General features: G+C 32.4%; 1 protein-coding gene and 1 long non-coding RNA gene across 2 annotated transcripts; one reads left to right on the top strand and one right to left on the bottom strand.

Annotated features, from left to right (window-relative positions):
• The first annotated feature begins 10,187 nt into the window (after positions 1–10,187).
• On the top strand, positions 10,188–13,294 carry LOC110008959 (receptor-like protein EIX2). The gene is made up of 2 exons (XM_089725698.1): positions 10,188–12,985; positions 13,146–13,294. Exons 1-2 carry the CDS (start codon positions 10,208–10,210, stop codon positions 13,170–13,172), a joined length of 2,805 nt encoding a protein of 934 aa, XP_089581824.1. The 5' UTR covers positions 10,188–10,207; the 3' UTR covers positions 13,173–13,294.
• A 1,797-nt stretch (positions 13,295–15,091) lies between these two features.
• Positions 15,092–15,822, bottom strand: LOC110009612 (uncharacterized). The gene is made up of 3 exons (XR_016322725.1): positions 15,747–15,822; positions 15,518–15,661; positions 15,092–15,184 (listed from the first exon to the last, which is right to left on the bottom strand). It is a non-coding gene; the product is annotated as an uncharacterized LOC110009612 (long non-coding RNA).
• Between the last annotated feature and the right edge of the window lie 4,203 nt (positions 15,823–20,025).

Here is a 20,025-nt window from a genome sequence, read left to right as displayed (position 1 = left end):
TATGCAAGCTGGCCATCTATTGTTGGGAAGACCATGGCAATATGATAGAAGAGCACTTCATGATGGATTCCATAATCGATACTCTTTGATTCATAAAGGGAAAAATGTGGTTCTTGTACCATTATCACCTCAAGAGGTTTATGAAGATCAACGAAAGATACTTGAGAGAGAGAGAGAGGTTTCAGCCTTGAGAAAAAAAGAGAGTGAGGGTTCGAGAGAACAAAAGAGAGAAGATAGTAAGAATGAGGGAAAAGAGGCCACAAAAATAACAAAACAAATCAATGGCCCAATTGTGAGTGAAAAACAAAGAGAGGAAAAAAAAGAAACAAACTTTTTATGTAAGATCTAGAGAGGTTAAATGTGCCATTGCCTTGGAGAAGCTCGTGTTGCTTCTTAGGTACAAGGAAGTTTTATTTGCTGAATCTAACACTAACCTTGACAATTTACCTTCTATGTTTGTTTCTATGTTGCAGGAATTTGATGATGTCTTTCCTAGTGAATTACCTAGGGGCTTACCACCTTTAAGGGGAATAGAACATCAAATTGACTTCATTCCAGGATCCATCATTCCAAATAGGCCTGCCTATAGAAGCAATCTAATGGAGACAAAGGAGTTGCAAAGGCAAGTTGATGAACTTATGGAGAAAGGTTTGGTGAGAGAGAGCATGAGCCCGTGTGCCGTTCCCGTGCTTCTAGTGCCTAAAAAGGATGGAACATGGCGCATGTGTGTTGATTGTAGGGCAGTCAACAAAATCACTGTAAAGTATAGACACCCTATCCCTAGACTTGATGATATGTTAGATGAATTGCATGGGGCAACTTACTTTACAAAAATTGATTTAATAAGTGGTTACCATCAAATTAGAATGCAACTAGGTGATGAATGGAAAACTGCTTTTAAAACTAAGTATGGTTTGTATGAATGGTTAGTTATGCCTTTTGGACTATCTAATGCACCTAGTACTTTTATGAGGCTTATGAACCATGTGCTGCGTACCTTCTTAGGAAAGTTTGTGGTTGTATACTTTGATGATATACTCATCTATAGCAAGTCTCTTAATGATCATATTGAGCATTTTAGGATAGTGTTACAAACTTTGAGGACTGAAAAGTTGTATGCTAAACTTAACAAATGCACATTTTGTATAGATAGACTTGTATTTCTTGGACTTATTGTGAGTGCACAGGGTATTGAAGTAGATGAGGAGAAAGTTAAAGCTATCAAAGAGTGGCCAACTCCCAAATCAGTTTCTGAAGTTAGGAGCTTTCATGGGTTGGCAAGCTTTTATAGAAGATTTGTTAAAGATTTCTCTTCAATTGCAGCACCACTAACAGAAATAATCAAAAAGGAAGTTGGGTTCAAGTGGGGAGAAGAGCAACAAAAGGCGTTTGACACGCTTAAAGGAAAGTTAACATGTGCACCTATACTTTCTTTGCCTAACTTTGAAAATACTTTTGAGATTGAGTGTGATGCTTCTGGTGTGGGAATTGGGGCTGTCCTAATGCAAGAAAAGAAGCCAATTGCCTACTTTAGTGAGAAGTTGAATGGAGCACAACTCAACTATTCAACGTATGACAAAGAGCTTTATGCCTTGGTAAGAACTTTAAACGTTTGGCAACACTACTTATTACCTAAGGAGTTTGTCATCCATACAGACCATGAGGCCCTAAAACACTTGAAGGGTCAAGGTAAGCTTAATAAAAGGCATGGTAAGTGGGTTGAATTCATTGAACAATTTCCATATGTGATTAAATACAAGCATGGAAAAGATAATATTGTTGATGATGCATTGTCAAGAAGATATACTCTAATTACTGCTCTTAGTTCTAAATTGCTTGGATTTGAGTATGTTAAAGACTTATATGTGAATGATTCTGACTTTGGCAACATATATGTAGCATGTGAGCATGGAGCATTTGATAAGTTCTATAGACATGATGGATATTTGTTTAAGGGGAGCAAACTTTGTGTGCCTAAATGTTCTATGCGTGAATTGCTTATGCTTGAATCTCATAGTGGGGGATTGATGGGGCACTTTGGAATGCATAAGACTTATGATATGTTGAATGAGCACTTTTATTGGCCTCATATGCATAAAGATGTAGAAAGAGTTTGTAACTCTTGTATTGCTTGCAAACAGGCCAAATCTAAGTCTATGCCTCATGGATTATACATGCCTTTACCTGTTCCTAGTTCACCTTGGACTGATATATCCATGGACTTTGTACTTGGATTACCTAGGACTAAGCATGGTAAAGATAGCATATTTGTTGTTGTTGATAGATTTAGCAAGATGGCTCATTTTATTCCTTGTCATAAAACTGATGATGCCAATAATGTTGCTGATCTATTCTTTAGAGAAGTGGTAAGGTTACATGGGGTACCAAGAACTATAGTTTCTGATAGGGATGCAAAGTTCCTTTCACACTTTTGGAGAGTTTTGTGGGGTAAGCTTGGAACTAAATTACTTTATTATACAACTTGTCATCCACAAACAGATGGACAAACTGAAGTTGTGAATAGAACTTTAGGAACATTGCTTCGTGCCATTGTGGGTAAGAACTTAAAAACTTGGGAAGATTGTTTGTCATTCATTGAGTTTGTATATAATCGTAGCATACATTCTACTTCAGGTTTTAGTCCATTTGAACTTGTTTATGGCTTTAATCCACTAACTGTATTAGATCTTGTTCCTTTACCTTTGAATGAACTTTCTAATTTAGATGGTGATAAAAAGGCAGAATTGGTGAAGTCTTTACATGAGAAGGCTAGAGCCAACATAGAAAAGAGGAACAAGCAATATGCTAATAAAGCCAACAAAGGCAGGAAGAAGTTGGTGCTTATGCTAGGTGATTGGGCTTGGGTACACTTTCGCAAGGAAAGATTTTCCAACCAAAGGAAGAGTAAGCTAGATGCACGTGGAGATGGTCCATTCCAAGTCTTAGAGCGCATCAATGACAATGCCTACATAATAGACTTGCCAGGTGAGTATGGTGTTTCTGCAACTTTTAATATTAGTGATTTGTCTCCCTTTGACATGGATGCAGATTTGAGGACAAATCTTTTTAAAGAAGGGGGGGATGATACGGATCCACTATCACCAACCACCTATGGAGCTCAAGGAAACAAGGACCATAACAATGGTAATCCATTAGTACTTCCTAGTGGACCAATTACAAGGAGCCGTGCAAAGAAGTATGGAGCAACCATGTCCTTATACATTCAAGAACAAATCACACAAGAGCTCCATGACCTTGCTTTCAACAAGTGCTATGAAGAACTTGAAGGAACACCTAAGTTTCTCACATTAATGGAAGCACATGTTGAGATGGAATCTGAAATTCTAGCATATGGCATGCCCTGGCCATACTAGAGCCTAACTTTGGCGTAATAAGTTAGCCCATTTTTGTTAGTTTTGGGTTGTAATGTTGTTGATGGGTTGGGCCACAATAAATTGGGCCATCCTTTTATTTTTATCCTTAGTTGGTTTGGATTAATTATTCCTTATCCTTAGTTGGTTTGGATTAATTATTCCTTATCCTAAATTTGTTTAGATTTGGTCAATCTTTAGTAGATTTGGATTAGATATCCAAATCCTTAAGTTGTTATGATTTTTGTTAGTCATATCCTTAGTTGATTTAGATTTGCTAAATCCTAATCCTTAGCTAACTCTAAATCCTTTAAGGATCTGGACCTCTTAAATTAGTATAAATAGCTTGTTATTTTGTAATTAAAGACACATAATTATTCAATCAATAAAAGAGAGATTTTCTTCTTCCATGCTTAAGCGTGTTCTTGCTTTAGAGGGTGTGAGATTGCCTTCTTCTAATTGCATCAAGAATCAAGGTAAACTTATCAATTCTTTGTGGCGTTTATCTTATTCTATTACTCTATTATTGGTGTTCTTGCTTCTTTAAGCTTTGGATGCCATAGAGTGGGAGTTTATTTAGATCTTTGATCTCTTCCAAAACTTGTCATAGAGTTCATGGAATTTATTTCTATAGGGTTCCGCGTCACTTACTAAAAAGAAGAATATCTCATCATATTAATAATTTGAGTATAAAATTTTAGATTAGAAAAATTTGTTTGAATTTCCAACAACAAAGGGTCAAATTGAATCAAACTAAAGTGCTTTGATTAATATATTTAGTCGTATTATGAAGTAGGTGAGGTCAAAATTAACATATCATGGTTGGGGGCCATAAGTCCATTAGTGACTACATAAAAATATTTTTATTATTATTATTTTATATATTACAACTTTTGTTTTTTTTAAAAAAAAGGACCTAATTACTAGCTAAATGATACATATATATAGATCCTCAGAGTAGTTGATGTAACTCAAACGCGTAAGATTTTGAATCTGATTTTTATAGCGTGGTCTAGAAGTAAGAAAATACATATAAATTAGTGACTTTTGTCTCTTTCTATTAACGTATGTCTTGACTCTTCCAACTAGTTCTTGGCACTCATTTTCTATACCAATTACCAGTGGGGCAGGAACAGAATGGACAATCACTAAAAAAGAAAAGAAAAAAAAAAAAAGCTATATGCGTACTCAAGCCCTGCTCAGCAATAGCCTTTGAGCTAGTTTTTAATATTTTGTCTAAGTCAAAACTTTATTTCTATTAATTATAGATTCGGTAATATAGTTTTTATAATAGCATTAGAGGTTGAGAGTTGAGATAACTTTTTATGAAACGTTAAACTCTTGCACTTTTAGTTTTTTCACGTTTAACATTTAGCTTTTAATTAAATTTTTTTTGACAATCACACCGGCTGTTTTTTCCTTTAAATTTAGCTAATTAAATAACTATTTTTTTTTGTTCTTTAGATTAAACAACTATTTTTAGCAAACACTTCTAATTTAAACCGTCATATAAACTAGCTAGTAGCTAATAAAACAGTTAACTACTAATACAATAGCTAACAGCTACTAAAATAGCTAATATTGTCTAATAGACCCTAAATTTTATATAATTTAATTTACTCAATGAAAATTTGTAAAACTATATAAATAAAAAGGTTTATTTCCAATAATTTTGACTTTTTTGTTATGTTAATTACTTCTTTTTCCAGTTTATTTCCTTTAATCGTTTTTATTCTTCAATGTTCAAATAAAATTTATAAATTTACATGATTTTTAAAGTTATTTTTTATGAGGTTATTGTTATTTTAAATCATAATAAAGCTTACTGTTAGCATTTGAAACTATTATTTTGAAAAAAAAAATATAAATAATATGACATTGTTATTTTTGTTAGCATATTTATGTTAAAAATTGTAAATTAAATAGTCAAAAAAAAATTAAAATTTAGTATTTTAGAAAAAATGGCATATTTGGTTTTTCTTCACTCATAATCTAAAAAAACAAAATGGTGATATTGATGTTCAATAGGTTCACTCAGGCGACAAGACCGTTAATTTGCTCATCAAAACACTTTCTTCTATAAATTGGCCAATTTATATACAAAATTGGAATATGTAAACTCAAATATTTCAAGTGATAGTTTCATGAAAGGAGTAAATATATAATGTACTTTTTTTTCCTTTGGTATTTTGGATTCAAATGAGGTAGAGTTCATTGCTATTTTCTCTGCTATAGAACTTTACTGGTTTTCTGAATATAAGTCTTATCCTTTGATCATTGAATCTAACTCTCGAAATGCTCTTTGTTGGATTTTATAAAAAACAAAAACGGCCTTGGTGTTGACAGAAAAGATTCAACAAATTTGATTTCATAAAATCTCAAATGAGTCAAGTGGAGTTCAGATATATTAACAGAGCATGTAATCAGTTTGCAGATTATTTGTCAAAGAAGGGGGTTGAGGCAACAAATCAATTCTTGGCTTGGATCTTATGATGATTGTAAGAGCTTTCAACAAGCGTTTTCGCAAATTTCTTCAAAGTTTTATGCTAGCTTACTATCATTTCTCACATCAAGAAATGCTTGTATTTCAAGTTTAGATTTATTGTAAATGCAAATTATTTATGTTTGGTTTATTCTAATCCAATATAGGTGTAATTCTATATGGAACTTTGTTTGGAATATTTGTGTGGCTCATTTATGGAGTCTATTGTATCTTTTCATTTAAGAGGTTTTGACCATATTTTTTTACCTAATATTAAGTTAGGATTGGGTGTAAAAGGGTGCCTATCAGCTAGGATTAGTGCTTGGATATATTAAGTTTTTCCTGGACATATATAAATAAAATAAAATCAACATTAATGATAAAAAGAAAACTTTTTTTCTTTTAACCAAGATTTTTTGAATTTTCTTGGTAAAAAAGTTTTGCATGACACAATATTTCATTACGTATTTAAGAAAAAAAATACATTATTTTTCCTTCACAAAGATCTTTTTTCATAGCATTTTTTCTTAATAAGATGTTAACGGGACATATTTTTTCGAATAATGGATATCCAACTAGGAGCGTTATCAAATTAGTGGATGATGTATATATATTAGAAGTCTATATTCCTAAATACTCCAAAGATATATATAAATTACAAGTCTATTTCCTAATTAGGGTACCTTATGTGTCTATATATGTATATGGCTTCTCATAAGAACGATGTTCAAAATTTTTTATATGTTATCTCTCTACTTCTCTCCCTACTTTTCCCATTATATTATAACATTTACATGATTTTCAAAATTATATTTTATGAGACTATTGTTATTTTAAGTCATAATAAAGGTTACATACTGTTTAGCATTTGAAACTATTATTTTGAAAAAAATACATAAATAGTTTAAAATTGTTATTTTTATTAGCATATTTACGTTAAAAATGTTACGGTAAAAAATTAAAGGCTTCATATATTATTTCACTATGAACTTTGTGTTTTATTACATTTTCACTCCAATTTAACCTTTATATCAATTTCACCATGAATTTTGACCTCCTGTTACAATAACACCCTAAATACAAGTAAGATTTAAATTGCAAATAAAAATATATTACGATAGAGTTCACTCTTAAATTTAGGTTTTGATTAATTTAATATATTTATTTAAGTGTGGAAGATTGGGTTAAATAGTAAGGAAAATCACTATTATCATTTTTTAATATTTTTAAATTTTTTATTTAATTGCTAATAAGTAATAGATAAAAATGCATTTTGTGATACATAGACATCACCTTTTAAAAAAATTAGAGTACTTCTTAAACAATAAACTTATTATTATTACTGTTTGATTTTTAATGTAATTTTTGAAATAATTATAAAAGCTAAAAAAAAAAAGCTACTATGAAATTATTTAAATCATAAACTATTCAAAATTATAAATAACTTTTTATCAAAATAGAATATAAAATATAATTATAATCAATTAAATAGTTATAATTATAGAATGAAAACAAATATGCAAGACAACAATCAAACTTAATAAATTCATATGAGTAAAAAAAATTGAATTAAGTTAACCTAAAGTCAAGAGTGGATTCTATATTAATGTACTTTTTATTTATAATTTAAATTCTAATTAAAATTTAGAAGATTATTGCAACAAAATATCAAAATTGAGAATGAAATTGACATAAATAAAGTGAAATTGCAACATAATATAAAATTCAGGGTGAGAATATCAAAATTGAGAATGAAATTGACATAAACATCAAAATAAAGTGAAATTGCAACATAATATAAAATTCAGGGTGAGAAGACGTATTAAGCAAAAATTAAAATAAAAGGTCAAATTTATTATTTGAAAAAAGGGCATATTTAGTTTTTTTTTTCCTTTAAAAAAAAAGTAGTAAATTATTCATTATCTCCCTTTAAGAATTTTTATTCATGAGCAATTTTCTTGTCATTTTTAATTCTTCCTGTTAGTTATACTGGTCTAACTAAGAGTTGTAGATATAACTCAAACTCATAGATATCCATTATCCACGGATACCATTTATCCACTCATTTATATTGTTTAAAAATTAAATTATATTGAATTAAAAAATTAAAGTATTTATCTAAATGATTTAGATAATATATAAAAAGTATGAATTAAATTCATACATAAAAAAAGTTGGAAGAATGATAAATTCAAATTTTAATTTCAAAATGGTTATTCTTATCATAATACCTTACTCAAATGCAATGATAGCAGACTATCTCAAATGTAATTATAACAAAAATCAATTAATAGAATAACTAAAAAACTCATGCAACAAAATCACTACATATAAACTATGTGTTGTGGTATAGTTGGCAAAGCAGGTTAGGTATGTGGGAAGAGCTCTCGGATCAAATCTCCTCTAAACACACCTACAGGGATGGGTAAAGAGCCTTAACTGTGACTAAACTCCGAATCGAATTAGGCAGTCATTGATAATGAAGGCAGTATATCAATGGTTTACACACCAAAAAAAAAAAAAAAACTCACTATACATAAAATATTATTATCTCAACACTCCAAATAATTATTATCACTATGATTTTTCTCCATTATTTGAAATTGAAGTTTAAATGAAATATTAGAAATTAAATTTTAAATTTCAAAATTTAAAATTTTAAAAATTTGACCAATTCAAATTAATATATGAAAACTAGAATGAAGTTATATTACATTAAATTAAAAGTAAAATTATAATTTATATAGATAATTTACTACAGATAACTCAATTTGTTAAAATTTTCATATTATAATTTTTAAAAAATAATAAATTTTTAAATCTATTAGGGTTTGAATTTCGTACGGGTCGTGTTCGGTTTTATAATAGCAATACCATTACTCTACCCATATTCAAAATAAAATTTTTAAGCTTTGTCCATGCGCTACTCAAATCCAGTCAAAATCTTAAAATTTGAATTTGATTGGGTTATGGTTAGATTTATATCCACTGAATGAGGTTGATTTTGCCATCCCTACAAACTCATGGTATATGTGTGAAAATCTGAATAATTTTCATAAAACGTGGTCCAGAATCAAGAAATTATATTTTTTCTTTGAGGAATATATACGGCAAAGACTTGGACTTAGATTTGGATATCTATCCATTTTTTCCTATCACTACAAGTCTATAAATATGGACTTAGACTCTTGTAGGCCTTTGGTGGTCATTTTCTATATTATGCCGATTTGTTTTGTACATGCAAAAGGATAATAATAGAGGGATAGTCTAAAATGAAAGGCTAAATTACTAAAAAAATTTTAAATTTTATAGGTAATTTTAATTATATTTTAAATTCAATTTTCTTTTTCATCTAACTAACCAATTCTAAAAGTAAGTCTACATATAAAACTTACAGTTGGAAACACCAAATACATGCAAAGACTTAGACAGTTGACGTTCGAATCTACCTTCTAATTTTGATATCTATGCATTTAATTTAGTCCTAATATCATTATAAGATTCTATTTATTTTTGGAAAATAACATATTTTTGAAAAATATTTTCTATATTTTCTAAATGATTTATTTTTCATTGTTTGGATTCAATTTGAAAATTGGTAAAAAAATATTAAAATTTGTAATTCATAAGACCATAAAAATAAAAATAAAAATAATATAAATTTTTATTTTAAAAATTTTATTGTTCTATGAGAAAAATGTAAAAAAAAAGTAAATTATGAAAGTGTTCCATGATCAGTGGTGGTGGCCGATGGTCTAAAGGGAAATAAAGGGAGCCTAATTCTACATATATAATTCTACATATTAATTAAAAAACTTCTTGTACAATAAAATAACTAACTCCTTAAACATTGTTAATTATAATGTAATTATTATAAAATTTACTAATTGTAATATAATAATTTTTAAAATCAATAAAATTGTAAAATTATATTAATAATTTGATTTAAATAGGAAGCTAATCTAAAAAATAAATTTGACAATGACAAATAGAAAAATTAAGCTTTTCTAATATATTTTAAAAGTGACAACTTAAATAAAATGGATGAAATAGCGTCTACTTAATTAAGTATATTATTATTATTATTATTATTATTATTATTATTATTAATTACTGGTTTAAAGCATTTTCTAAATTTTGCAGTGAAATTGATTTTTCTATTTTTATTAGAAGTAAAATTTATATGTTGCTCTATTATATATTACACGAGTTATAGTGGGTTTGATTTGATAGTTTGCTGTCTCAAAGGCATTCTAATTTACTTTAATTAATTAATTATTTATTAATAGTCCTTTACTTTTTTATCCATAAATAAAGGGCAGTCATTTATTACAAAACATACTAAATTGTAATCATGGTGATAACGCATCTTCAACCTTTCTCTGTGTTTGTTGCTCTTCTTCTCTTTCTAATGCACTTCCTAATAGCTTCTGCAGTCCGAAATGATTCTGTTCTGTGCAAAGAGAGGGAGAGAGAAGCACTCCTTAGCATAAAACGTGGCCTTATAAACTACGATGGTCAGCTCTCTTCTTGGGGAAGTGAAGAAGACAAAAGAGATTGTTGCAAATGGACTGGCATCACTTGCAGCAGCCGAACAGGTCATGTTACAGAGCTTTATCTTATGAGCATGGATTTGGGAAGTAAGATGAGCCATTCCTTGCTTGATCTGAGACATCTGACTAAATTGGATTTATCTGCTACTGATTTTGGTGGCACTCAGTTTCCAATTGATAAAAATGGCTCTCTCGCCAAGTTGAGATACTTAGATCTCTCATATGCTAATTTCGGTGGAACTATGTCTTCTGTACTGAGGAATCTGTCTAGCTTGCAATTTCTTGATCTGAGTTGTAATCATTTTATTGATATTGGAAACAGCGATTGGGTTTCTGGTCTTTCCTCTTTAACTAAACTTGATCTAAGTGGAATTCCACTGGTTAACCCCAACCATTGGTTGCAGATAGTTAACAATTATAAGCTCATTCACCTTCAATCATTACGGCTAGACTCTTGCTTTTCTGGAGATGAGATTAATACTCTGCCACTTTCCCCTATCAATTCTTCTTCCGCTCTTACAGACATCTCTCTCTTTGACAACAACTTTGTGATTCCTTCAATATACCCATGGTTGTCTAACATCTCCCAGAATATCCAATATCTTGATCTTTCTTCTAACATTTTATATGGTTCAGCTCTTGCTGATTTTGATAAAATGATTTCTCTTCAATATCTTTCTCTCTTTAATACTACAGTTGGGGCCTATATTCCAAAATCCTTTGGGAACATGTCTCAATTGCACTCTCTAGACCTGTCATTTAACAAGTTCAACATGAAACTTTTTGACTTGATCCAAAATCTATCCGGATTTACTGAGAGATCTTTAGATGCATTATCTTTGGACCACAATCAAATAGGAGGTTCATTGCCTGATGATATTGCAAGATTTTCATCTTTAAGATATTTATTTCTCGAAAACAATCATTTGAATGGGACCATAAGTAAAAGCATTGGATGTCTGTCTCAACTCGAAGAATTTAACATCAGCTCGAATTCATTGAGTGGTGTTATCTCCGAACATCATTTCTCAAATATGTCAGAATTAGTTTTGTTGGATTTATCAGGTAATTCTCTAATTTTGAATATAAGTGTCAACTGGGTTCCCCCTTCCAGCTTAGCAAATATCATTCTTGCATCTTGCAAGATTGGGCCTCATTTCCCAAAATGGCTTCATAGTCTAAATAATTATTTTGCGCTTGATATTTCAAATGCTGGAATTTCTGATTTTGTTCCTAACTGGTTTTGGGGTTTGTCTTCACTTTATTTTTATTTAAATATCTCCTATAATAATTTGAGTGGAACAGTGCCAAATATTCTTGTTGAGACTAATTATTTCTCTATTATAGATATGAGTTATAATTGTTTCATTGGTCCATTACCTTTTCTTTCAAAATCTGAGTTACCTATGCACTTAGACCTTTCGAATAATCAATTTTCTGGAGTAATTCCTCGTATGCATATGCAAAATTTTCAAAATTTAGTGTTCTTGAATTTGGTTAACAATGATTTGTCTAGCAAAATTCCTTCTTCTATTGGATTCCTTTTTAAACTTCAAACACTAAATTTAAAAAATAATAAATTATCAGGAGAGTTGCCTTTTTCTTTAAGGAATTGCACTAATTTGAAATTCATTGACCTAAGTGGTAACAAATTGTCTGGTAATGTACCTATTTGGTTTGGAAAAAGCTTATCATCTTTGCAATATATTAGCCTACGATCCAACCAATTCTCTGGAAGCATGCCCTTACAGTTTTGCCAATTGACAAATGTTCAGATATTAGATCTCTCTATAAACAATATCAATGGAACCATACCACATTGCTTGAACAATTTAAGAGCCATGATTGATGAGAATTCTAATGAGACCATTCTCCATGACTATGGCCGTCCAATGATTGGCATGCCTACAATTGAATCTACATATTATGACAAGGCGTTGGTTCTTTGGAAGGGCTCAGAGTATATATTAGATAAAAATCTTGGACGATTTAGGATAATTGATCTTTCAAGTAACAAAATAGAAGGAGAGATTCCAAGAGAAATAGCAATCCTCTCAAGTCTTAGGCAATTGAACTTGTCCAATAACAAGTTGAGTGGTGCAATTCCTAAAGAAATTGATGGCTTGAAGCAATTAGAGTCGCTTGATCTGTCTCAAAATCAACTATCAGGCAGACTTCCTGCAAGCATCTCTAATTTAAATTTTTTGAATACCTTGAATTTGTCACATAATAATTTTCTTGGAAAAATTCCATCGGGTACTCAACTGCAGACCTTTAATGCTTCTACATATAGTAATAATCCAGCACTTTGTGGGTCTCCACTTCCACAAAAATGTCCAGAAGACAATATTCAAGATTCTCCATCCAGTCATGATGATCATGATAATCAAGAAGATGAATTCAACAAATCGCTTTACCTTGGTATGGGAGTTGGATTCGCCGTAGGCTTTTGGGGTGTTTCTGGCGTTTTATTGTTAAAGCGTTCTTATAGACATGCTTTTTTTAAGTTCGTGGATGATTTGAAAGATTGGATTTATGTAAGAACAGTAATATACATGAAGAAATTGCAGCAAATCAAGGTAAGATTTAGTCTTACTCTTCCTGTTTAAATTTAACTAGTTAGGCTTTAATAACTATGCTTCATACTATATTTTTAAAATGATAAATAATTTTAGAATTGTACTAACTTCCTTTTCTTCTCTTTGGTTTTTGCTCATCCGCTCTGTTTCTTCACACTAGAATCTGGTGCCGCTGATGCAACATTAATTGGGGCTGGTTGCTGTATATCAATAGATATATAATTTTAATTCTAATGTAATAGTGCAAATGAGTTTAATTACTGTTTGTACCATTTGCTACAGTCTGATAATGAAAATTCGTTATTAGACACTTTACATCATTTATTTATTATATTTAATATTATTATTATTATTATTATTATTATTATGTTAATATTTTTATAATTCATTGGGAGGCCAATGGGTAGAAATGATACTATGGACTACACAATAACACTCCCTTCTAACTCATCAAATTAATTAAAACTAATGTAATCAAATTAATTAAAACTATTGTGATCAAAAGAATTCGAACTGAAGACCTACTCTTTACATAAATTATATAAGTGAGAAAAATTATTATGGTAATATTCATTATGTTAATTGTAATATTGTATTAATTATATAATAAATATAATTAATAAAATCAATTTCTAATTAGAGAATATAAAATTTTTTAAATTCAAAATTCTTTTATTTTTATCACATTAGATTTAATTTTCTATTTAATCAAAGAAGATATTTGAGACCTTATAATACAACTTATCCTTGCTAAAAACATCACATTATATAGAATTCATGAATTAATTTTATAAAAAATTAATTCATATAAATCAACATTTTATAAAATATTATGCTACTAAATCAATTAATAGCTACGAAAACAACAAATATTATGGAACAGACTCTAATACTCATAATATGAATTCTTTTACTCATAATATGAGTTCTTTTGAAATTGTTTTATAACACAATGGTATCACTGGATTTCTATTAATTCAATAGTAAAAACAATAAAAAATCGTCGATTTAGTTTTTTTTTTTTTTTTTCCCCACTAAAATCATACCAGTATAATGTTTGCAAGAGGCAGAAACCACTGAATTAACTTCAACACTAGAGGGAAGGGCGTGGAAGAGAGAGAGAGAGAGAGAGAGAGAGAGAGGCAGTGGAAGAAGCAGAAACGAAGTGAACAGAGGGAGAGAGAAAAAAAAAAAGTAGCTCTTTGAGGAAGAGAACAATTTGGGTTATGGATTAAATTCAATTAGCCAGAATTACAGGCAAATATATAACAACAATGATACTAGAAAAGGAATTCAATTAAATTTATACATTCCCTCCCCCTTTCCTACTCTTCAAAACTGAGCATATCTGCAAACAAGGAAGATCTACTTAAGAGTCCTCAAATTCAACAAACCGAATAAATAATTGGTACAAATATTAGCAGAATGAGAAGAACGATAAATGAAAAAGAAAAAACAAAAAAAAAATAGCAATCCATCAGTATCAAAGCATTGAAATGTTACAGGAGAAGAGAAGCATCGCAAAAGAGCATCACCAACAAATCTACTGAGTACCAAATCCTTAAAAATGTATTACCATTTGTCAACCCTTTCCCTTATTATATTTAGGAGGTTTCTCTAATTGATTGTAGCTGAGAGAAGGAAATCCGGATTATTGACCCGGCAAGCGAGATGGCATGCTTACAAGCAAGTGCTTCAGTGGCCTGCTCCTCAGTCTCAAATAAAACAAGGGCTTGTTTTTTGCCGTTCATCTCAAAAAGCCTGCTGTTGACAACAGTGCCATGCTCCTCTAAGAGGCTAACAATCTCCTCTTCTGTTATGTCTTGAGGGAGAGTGGAAAGGTGGATCATCTTTGTTGGTGAGCAGCAGTACTTATAGTTCTTTGCAGCATTTCGATTGAAGCGATTGAGATTAGAGTTGTTGGGACCGCGCGTACCATCCAACCCCGAATTAGTATGATATTGTCCGCTTTGGGCCAAGCCCGCACGGATTTGTTTTTGGGCACCTCCCAAAAGGCCTCATACTAATGGATTGGGTTTGAACCATTATATTTTGGTTCTACTTCTCCTCTTTATCCGATGTGGGACTTGGGAGGATATCCCAACAAGAGTTCACATATTCATGTGTGTCAGCACCTTGAGTTATATTTGGATACTTTGAAAAGTTCACCTCCAATCGCTTCCCGAAAAGCATTGCGCCCTGCTCCACATTGTAAAATAAGTGATCAAGGTAAAGCTTCCAAACATAAAGGAACCTCACACTTGAGATAGAAGGACCAACCAAAGTTTGCAACGCAATATAGTCAAAAATGGACATTGTAAATACTCTAGTCAAATGACATTGAATGAAAGGACTGACAACCCCATAAAGGAATCAGCTTCACCAATGACAAGTGAAATGGGAAAATAATGTAAAATTTAAGAGAAGCTTTTTTCACCAAACCAACCTAATATAGAGAATAGCATTATTTTTCAAATATTTTCCACTATTCCACAATAGTCAATATAGTATGAGAAGCTTTTGTGACCAAACCTTCAAAAAATGCACTGCCAATTCAGCTTGAAAACCATCCCCCATTTGAACAAGTGCATGATCAGGTTTATTCCGGAGAAGTTTAATCCTCACATTATTTCCATAGAGGGAAAACAAGTTGAAAAGCTTATCCTCATCTGTTCTCTGAATGCGTGAAAATTTTGATCGTGAGTACCAAATGAATAAATCAAAATATAATTTTCAAACAAAAAGGGTAAAGCTGACTTACATCTGGGTTTAAATTGGAGACAAGGACCGTGCACCTATCATTTGTTCCACTAATTCCAGGAGGTAAGCCTCCACCACTTAGTCTAAAACAATTTGAGCGGAATTAATTTTCTATTATTTCTCAAACCTATAAATACAGCAGTTCCCTATAACAACGTAACAACTACAGCTGTACAAGATAAACACAATTTCGAAATATAAACAGTTACAAAAATAAGAGATAAAATCTGTTGTTAGCTGATAGCTCAATACTCCCCTGCAAGATTGTGGTACCTTGCGTACACCAATCTTGAATCGATTAGCTGCAAAGATGTTCTTGGACAACGGTTTGTACACCAATCTTGAATCGATTAGCTGCAAAGATGTTCTTGGACAACGGTTTGGTTAACAAGTCTTGGACAACGATTTTGTTAACAAGTCTGCATGTTGATCTTTGGATGATACATGACTTATTCGAAGCTTGCCTTTCTGAATCAAATCACGCACAAAGTATAAATCAATCTCAATGTGTTTCATACGGGAATGATACATAGGATTCTGGCATGCAAAAGTGGTAGACACATTATCGCAATAAATGACAGGCATAGACAGCTTTTGTTTAATACCAAGTTCAGCTAGTAAAGAATATGCCCACATAACCTCAAAAGCTGTGGTGGCGACAGCCCTATATTCGGCTTCTGTAGAGCTTCGCGCAACTGATTTCTACTTGTGAGATGTCTAAGAAATTGGAGTGGTGCCTAGATAAAGAATAAAACTCGTTGTTGACGTTCTGTCAGTCGGGTCACCCGCCCAATCGGCATAAAAAAAGGCATGAAGAACCAAGGAAGTTTGTGACTGTATTAGTATCCCATAATCAACCGTTAACTTGAGATATCGAAGTAACTGTTTTAAAGCATCCTAATGAATAGTTGTTGGACTTTGCATAAACTGAGATAGCTTATTTACTGTAAAACAAATGTCCGGCCGCGTCCAAGTGAGATATTGTAACGCACCAACAAGCTTGCGATAATTCTTGACATCAACCTCCAACTCTGATTTTGTATTCTTTACAAGAGAAGTACTAGTAGCAGATGGTGCGGATATAGGCTTGGCTCCTTCCATATTCGCAGCAAGTAGCAATTTCCGGATATAATGATGCTGCGTTAAGAACAGTCCAGCAGCTGTTTTCTGGATATCAATCCCAAGAAACAAATTTAACTGTTGTGGATCTTTAAGAGAAATTTTATTTCATAGTACACCAATACATTGCTGAATAATGGAGTGAGAATTTCCTATCAATAACAGATCATCAACATAAATAAGGAAATAGCACACAAACTGATCCTTATGAAGAATAAACAAAGAATGATCACTTCTGGACTGCAGAAAACCAAACTCAACTGCACAAGCACGGAGTGCTTGATACCATGCTCTCGGCGCTTGACGAAGACCATACAAGGCCTTAACCAATTTGCAAACATAATTCGGCTTGTCTGGACTGACAAAACCTGGAGGTTGCTGCATATATGCTTCCTCCTGCAAAGGACTATGTAAAAACGCATTATTCACATCTAATTGACAAATATCCCATTTATTAGTCACTGCAAGGGTGAGTATCATCCGAATCGTTGCTGGCTTCAGAACTGGGCTAAAAGTTTCTTCAAAATCAACACCAGGGCGTTGATTATACCCCTTAGCAACTAAGCGGGCTTTATACTTAGCCACAGAGCCATCCACATTACGCTTAACCCTGAAAATCCACTTACAACCAACCAGATTATAATTAGAATTTGGTGGAACAAGAACCCAAGTGCCATTAGCCATTAATGCATTAAACTCAACAGACATAGCTTCACGCCACTCTGGTTTTCGTAGCGCTTGAGAAACTCGAGTTGGCTCTACAGATTCGGGTAAAGGATGTTTACTAACAGAATGAACAATTTTCGGCTTAAAGATATTATTTTGAGAATGTGTGACCATAGGATGAGTACGAACATGAACCGTAGAAGACGAATCAGAAGACCCAGACTCAACCGAAGACACAATAGAAGAATTTAGAGACTCACCAGACATTGTAGACACAGAAGACGACACAGCTGCTGCAGGAGACGACACAGGAGACGAAACATGAGACTCTTCCATGGACGACGCAGAACTGAATTTGTACCTGCAGAAACTGGTTGAGAAGAGGCTGAACTAGAATTAGAAGAATCTGAAGACGATGGAGAAGACAGGGAATCAAATATAGGAACAGATGCTACAATCGGTGTAGAAGAACCAAAATCCCTAGAAACTTGAATACCCATACCCGACAAAGACCCAATATCAGATTGAGAAGGGAGTTTTTTATTATTTGATGGAAACGGTACTGTTTCAGATAAAGGCCCACTATCAATATTATACCAAGCACCAGTCTCTTCACAAAGATCACGAAAACAATGTTGTCCAGGAAACTTATTCTCAACAAAATAGACATGCCGTGATACATAAACTCGGCTTGTGGTGGGTTCCATACACAAATAAGCACTCTGGTTTAATGAATATCCTACAAAAATACAAGGCTTTGACTTTTGTTCGAATTTGTTTTTATTATAAGGCTTAAGAAAGGGATAGCAGAGGCATCCAAACACTTTTAACTTAGTATAATTTGGATCTTTATGAAAAAGTTTAGAAAAAGGAGAGTTCATTTTTAAAATAGGTGTAGGCAACCGATTGATCAAATATGTTGCTGCTAAAAATGCATATGACCAAAATTGATAGGGTAGGGAAGCGGATTGAAGAAGAGTGAGACCTGTTTCTACCAAATGGCGATGACGACGCTCTGCGACACCATTGTGCTACGGTGTATGAGGAGGTGTTTGCAAGTGTTGAATTCCATTGTCCCGAAAAATTGTTTTGAGAGCAAGGAACTCACCACCACCATCAGTATAGATAGAACCTATTTTGGTTTGAAACAAATTTTCAACTAATTTCTGAAATGCTGGAAAAATCAAAGCAACAACAGATTTAGCACGAGTAGGATAGAACCAAACATACTTAGTATAATGATCAACAATTATCAAATAGTACTTAAAACCATCAATAGATTCAACTGGTGCTGGTCCCCATAAATCCGAATATAATATTTCCAAAGGACGAGAACTAGAAAGAGTAGAAGTTCCAAACGCGAGTCTATGACTCTTATTACAACGACATGAATTACAATCAATAGAAACATCATAAAATTTAGACAAATTAAATGAAGACAAAATTTGACGACACACTTTAGCAGCAGGATGACCTAATCGCTGATGCCAGAGCAACGAAGAATCACGAACACAAACATTGGCAACAATTGAAGACGAACGACCACTTGATAACCAAGACAGACGATACAAGCAATTTTTAATTTGCCCCCTTGTGATGATCTCCCCCGTGTTGAGATCCTTGACAATGAAACAATCAAAGAAAAACTCAATAGAGACATTGTTAGCTAAACAAAATTCAGAAACAGAAATAAGGTTTTCCTAAGACCTAGGAACACAATAAACATTCTGTAAAGAACAACTTTTCAATGGAAAGGAAAGAACCTGAGAGCCAACATGAGTTATGCGAAAACCTGAACCATCGGTGAGGTGAAGTTCATCTAATCCTTCATATGGAGCATGCAAAGACAAGTTCTGTAAATCATTGGTGACATGATTCGTAGCTCCAGTGTCCAACACCAAGCTCGAAGAATCAGAAGCTGCTACATGATTAGCCCGCGGTGGTGGTCTAGGAAAATTATTCTTGAAGAAGTCCTTTGCACCGTAACACTGCTTGGCATTATGACCCGGCTTATCACAAATCTGACATTGAACTTTGGAACCTCCATTATTCCTGCGCATAGGCTGGGATCGAGAGCCTAAGTTTCCTGAATACCCAGAATCTTCACGAGAACCAAATGATGACTACGGTCGAGAAGAATAAGAATTTTTTCGAACATTATTTGCCACAACAGGTGCTGGATCATAAGCTGAATCAATTTTCTTAACATATACTTCATGAGCGAGAAGCCGATCCTGAAGCTCCGCAAAAGAAATAACAGTATCACGTGCGCGAATTGCAGCAGCAATATCGCAAAATTCAGGGCCAATTCCATTTAATGTATAAATCACTAGATCAACGTCAGAGATTAGACATCCAGACAAAGCTAGATCGTCCGAAATTGCTTTAATAGACTGCAAGTACTCTGAAACTGGTTTAGAATCTCTTTTGCTATTAGCAAGCTTTTCTCGAAGAGACAGAATACGAGTTGCAGATCGGTTTGCACATGCAGTCTG

Source organism: Jatropha curcas, chromosome 9 (genome assembly GCF_041381405.1).
Source record: "Jatropha curcas cultivar XTBG-Jc1 chromosome 9, XTBG_Jcur_1.0, whole genome shotgun sequence".
Lineage (NCBI taxonomy): Eukaryota > Viridiplantae > Streptophyta > Magnoliopsida > Malpighiales > Euphorbiaceae > Jatropha > Jatropha curcas.
This window is presented reverse-complemented; position numbering and strand designations above follow the sequence as displayed.

Excerpts from the sequence above, each read along its gene's own strand:
- LOC110008959 (XM_089725698.1), top strand. The coding sequence starts at position 10,208 with ATGGTGATAACGCATCTTCAACCTTTCTCTGTGTTTGTTGCTCTTCTT. Across the intron at positions 12,986-13,145 it reads AGAAATTGCAGCAAATCAAG|AATCTGGTGCCGCTGATGCA; the intron begins GTAAGATTTAGT and ends TCTTCACACTAG.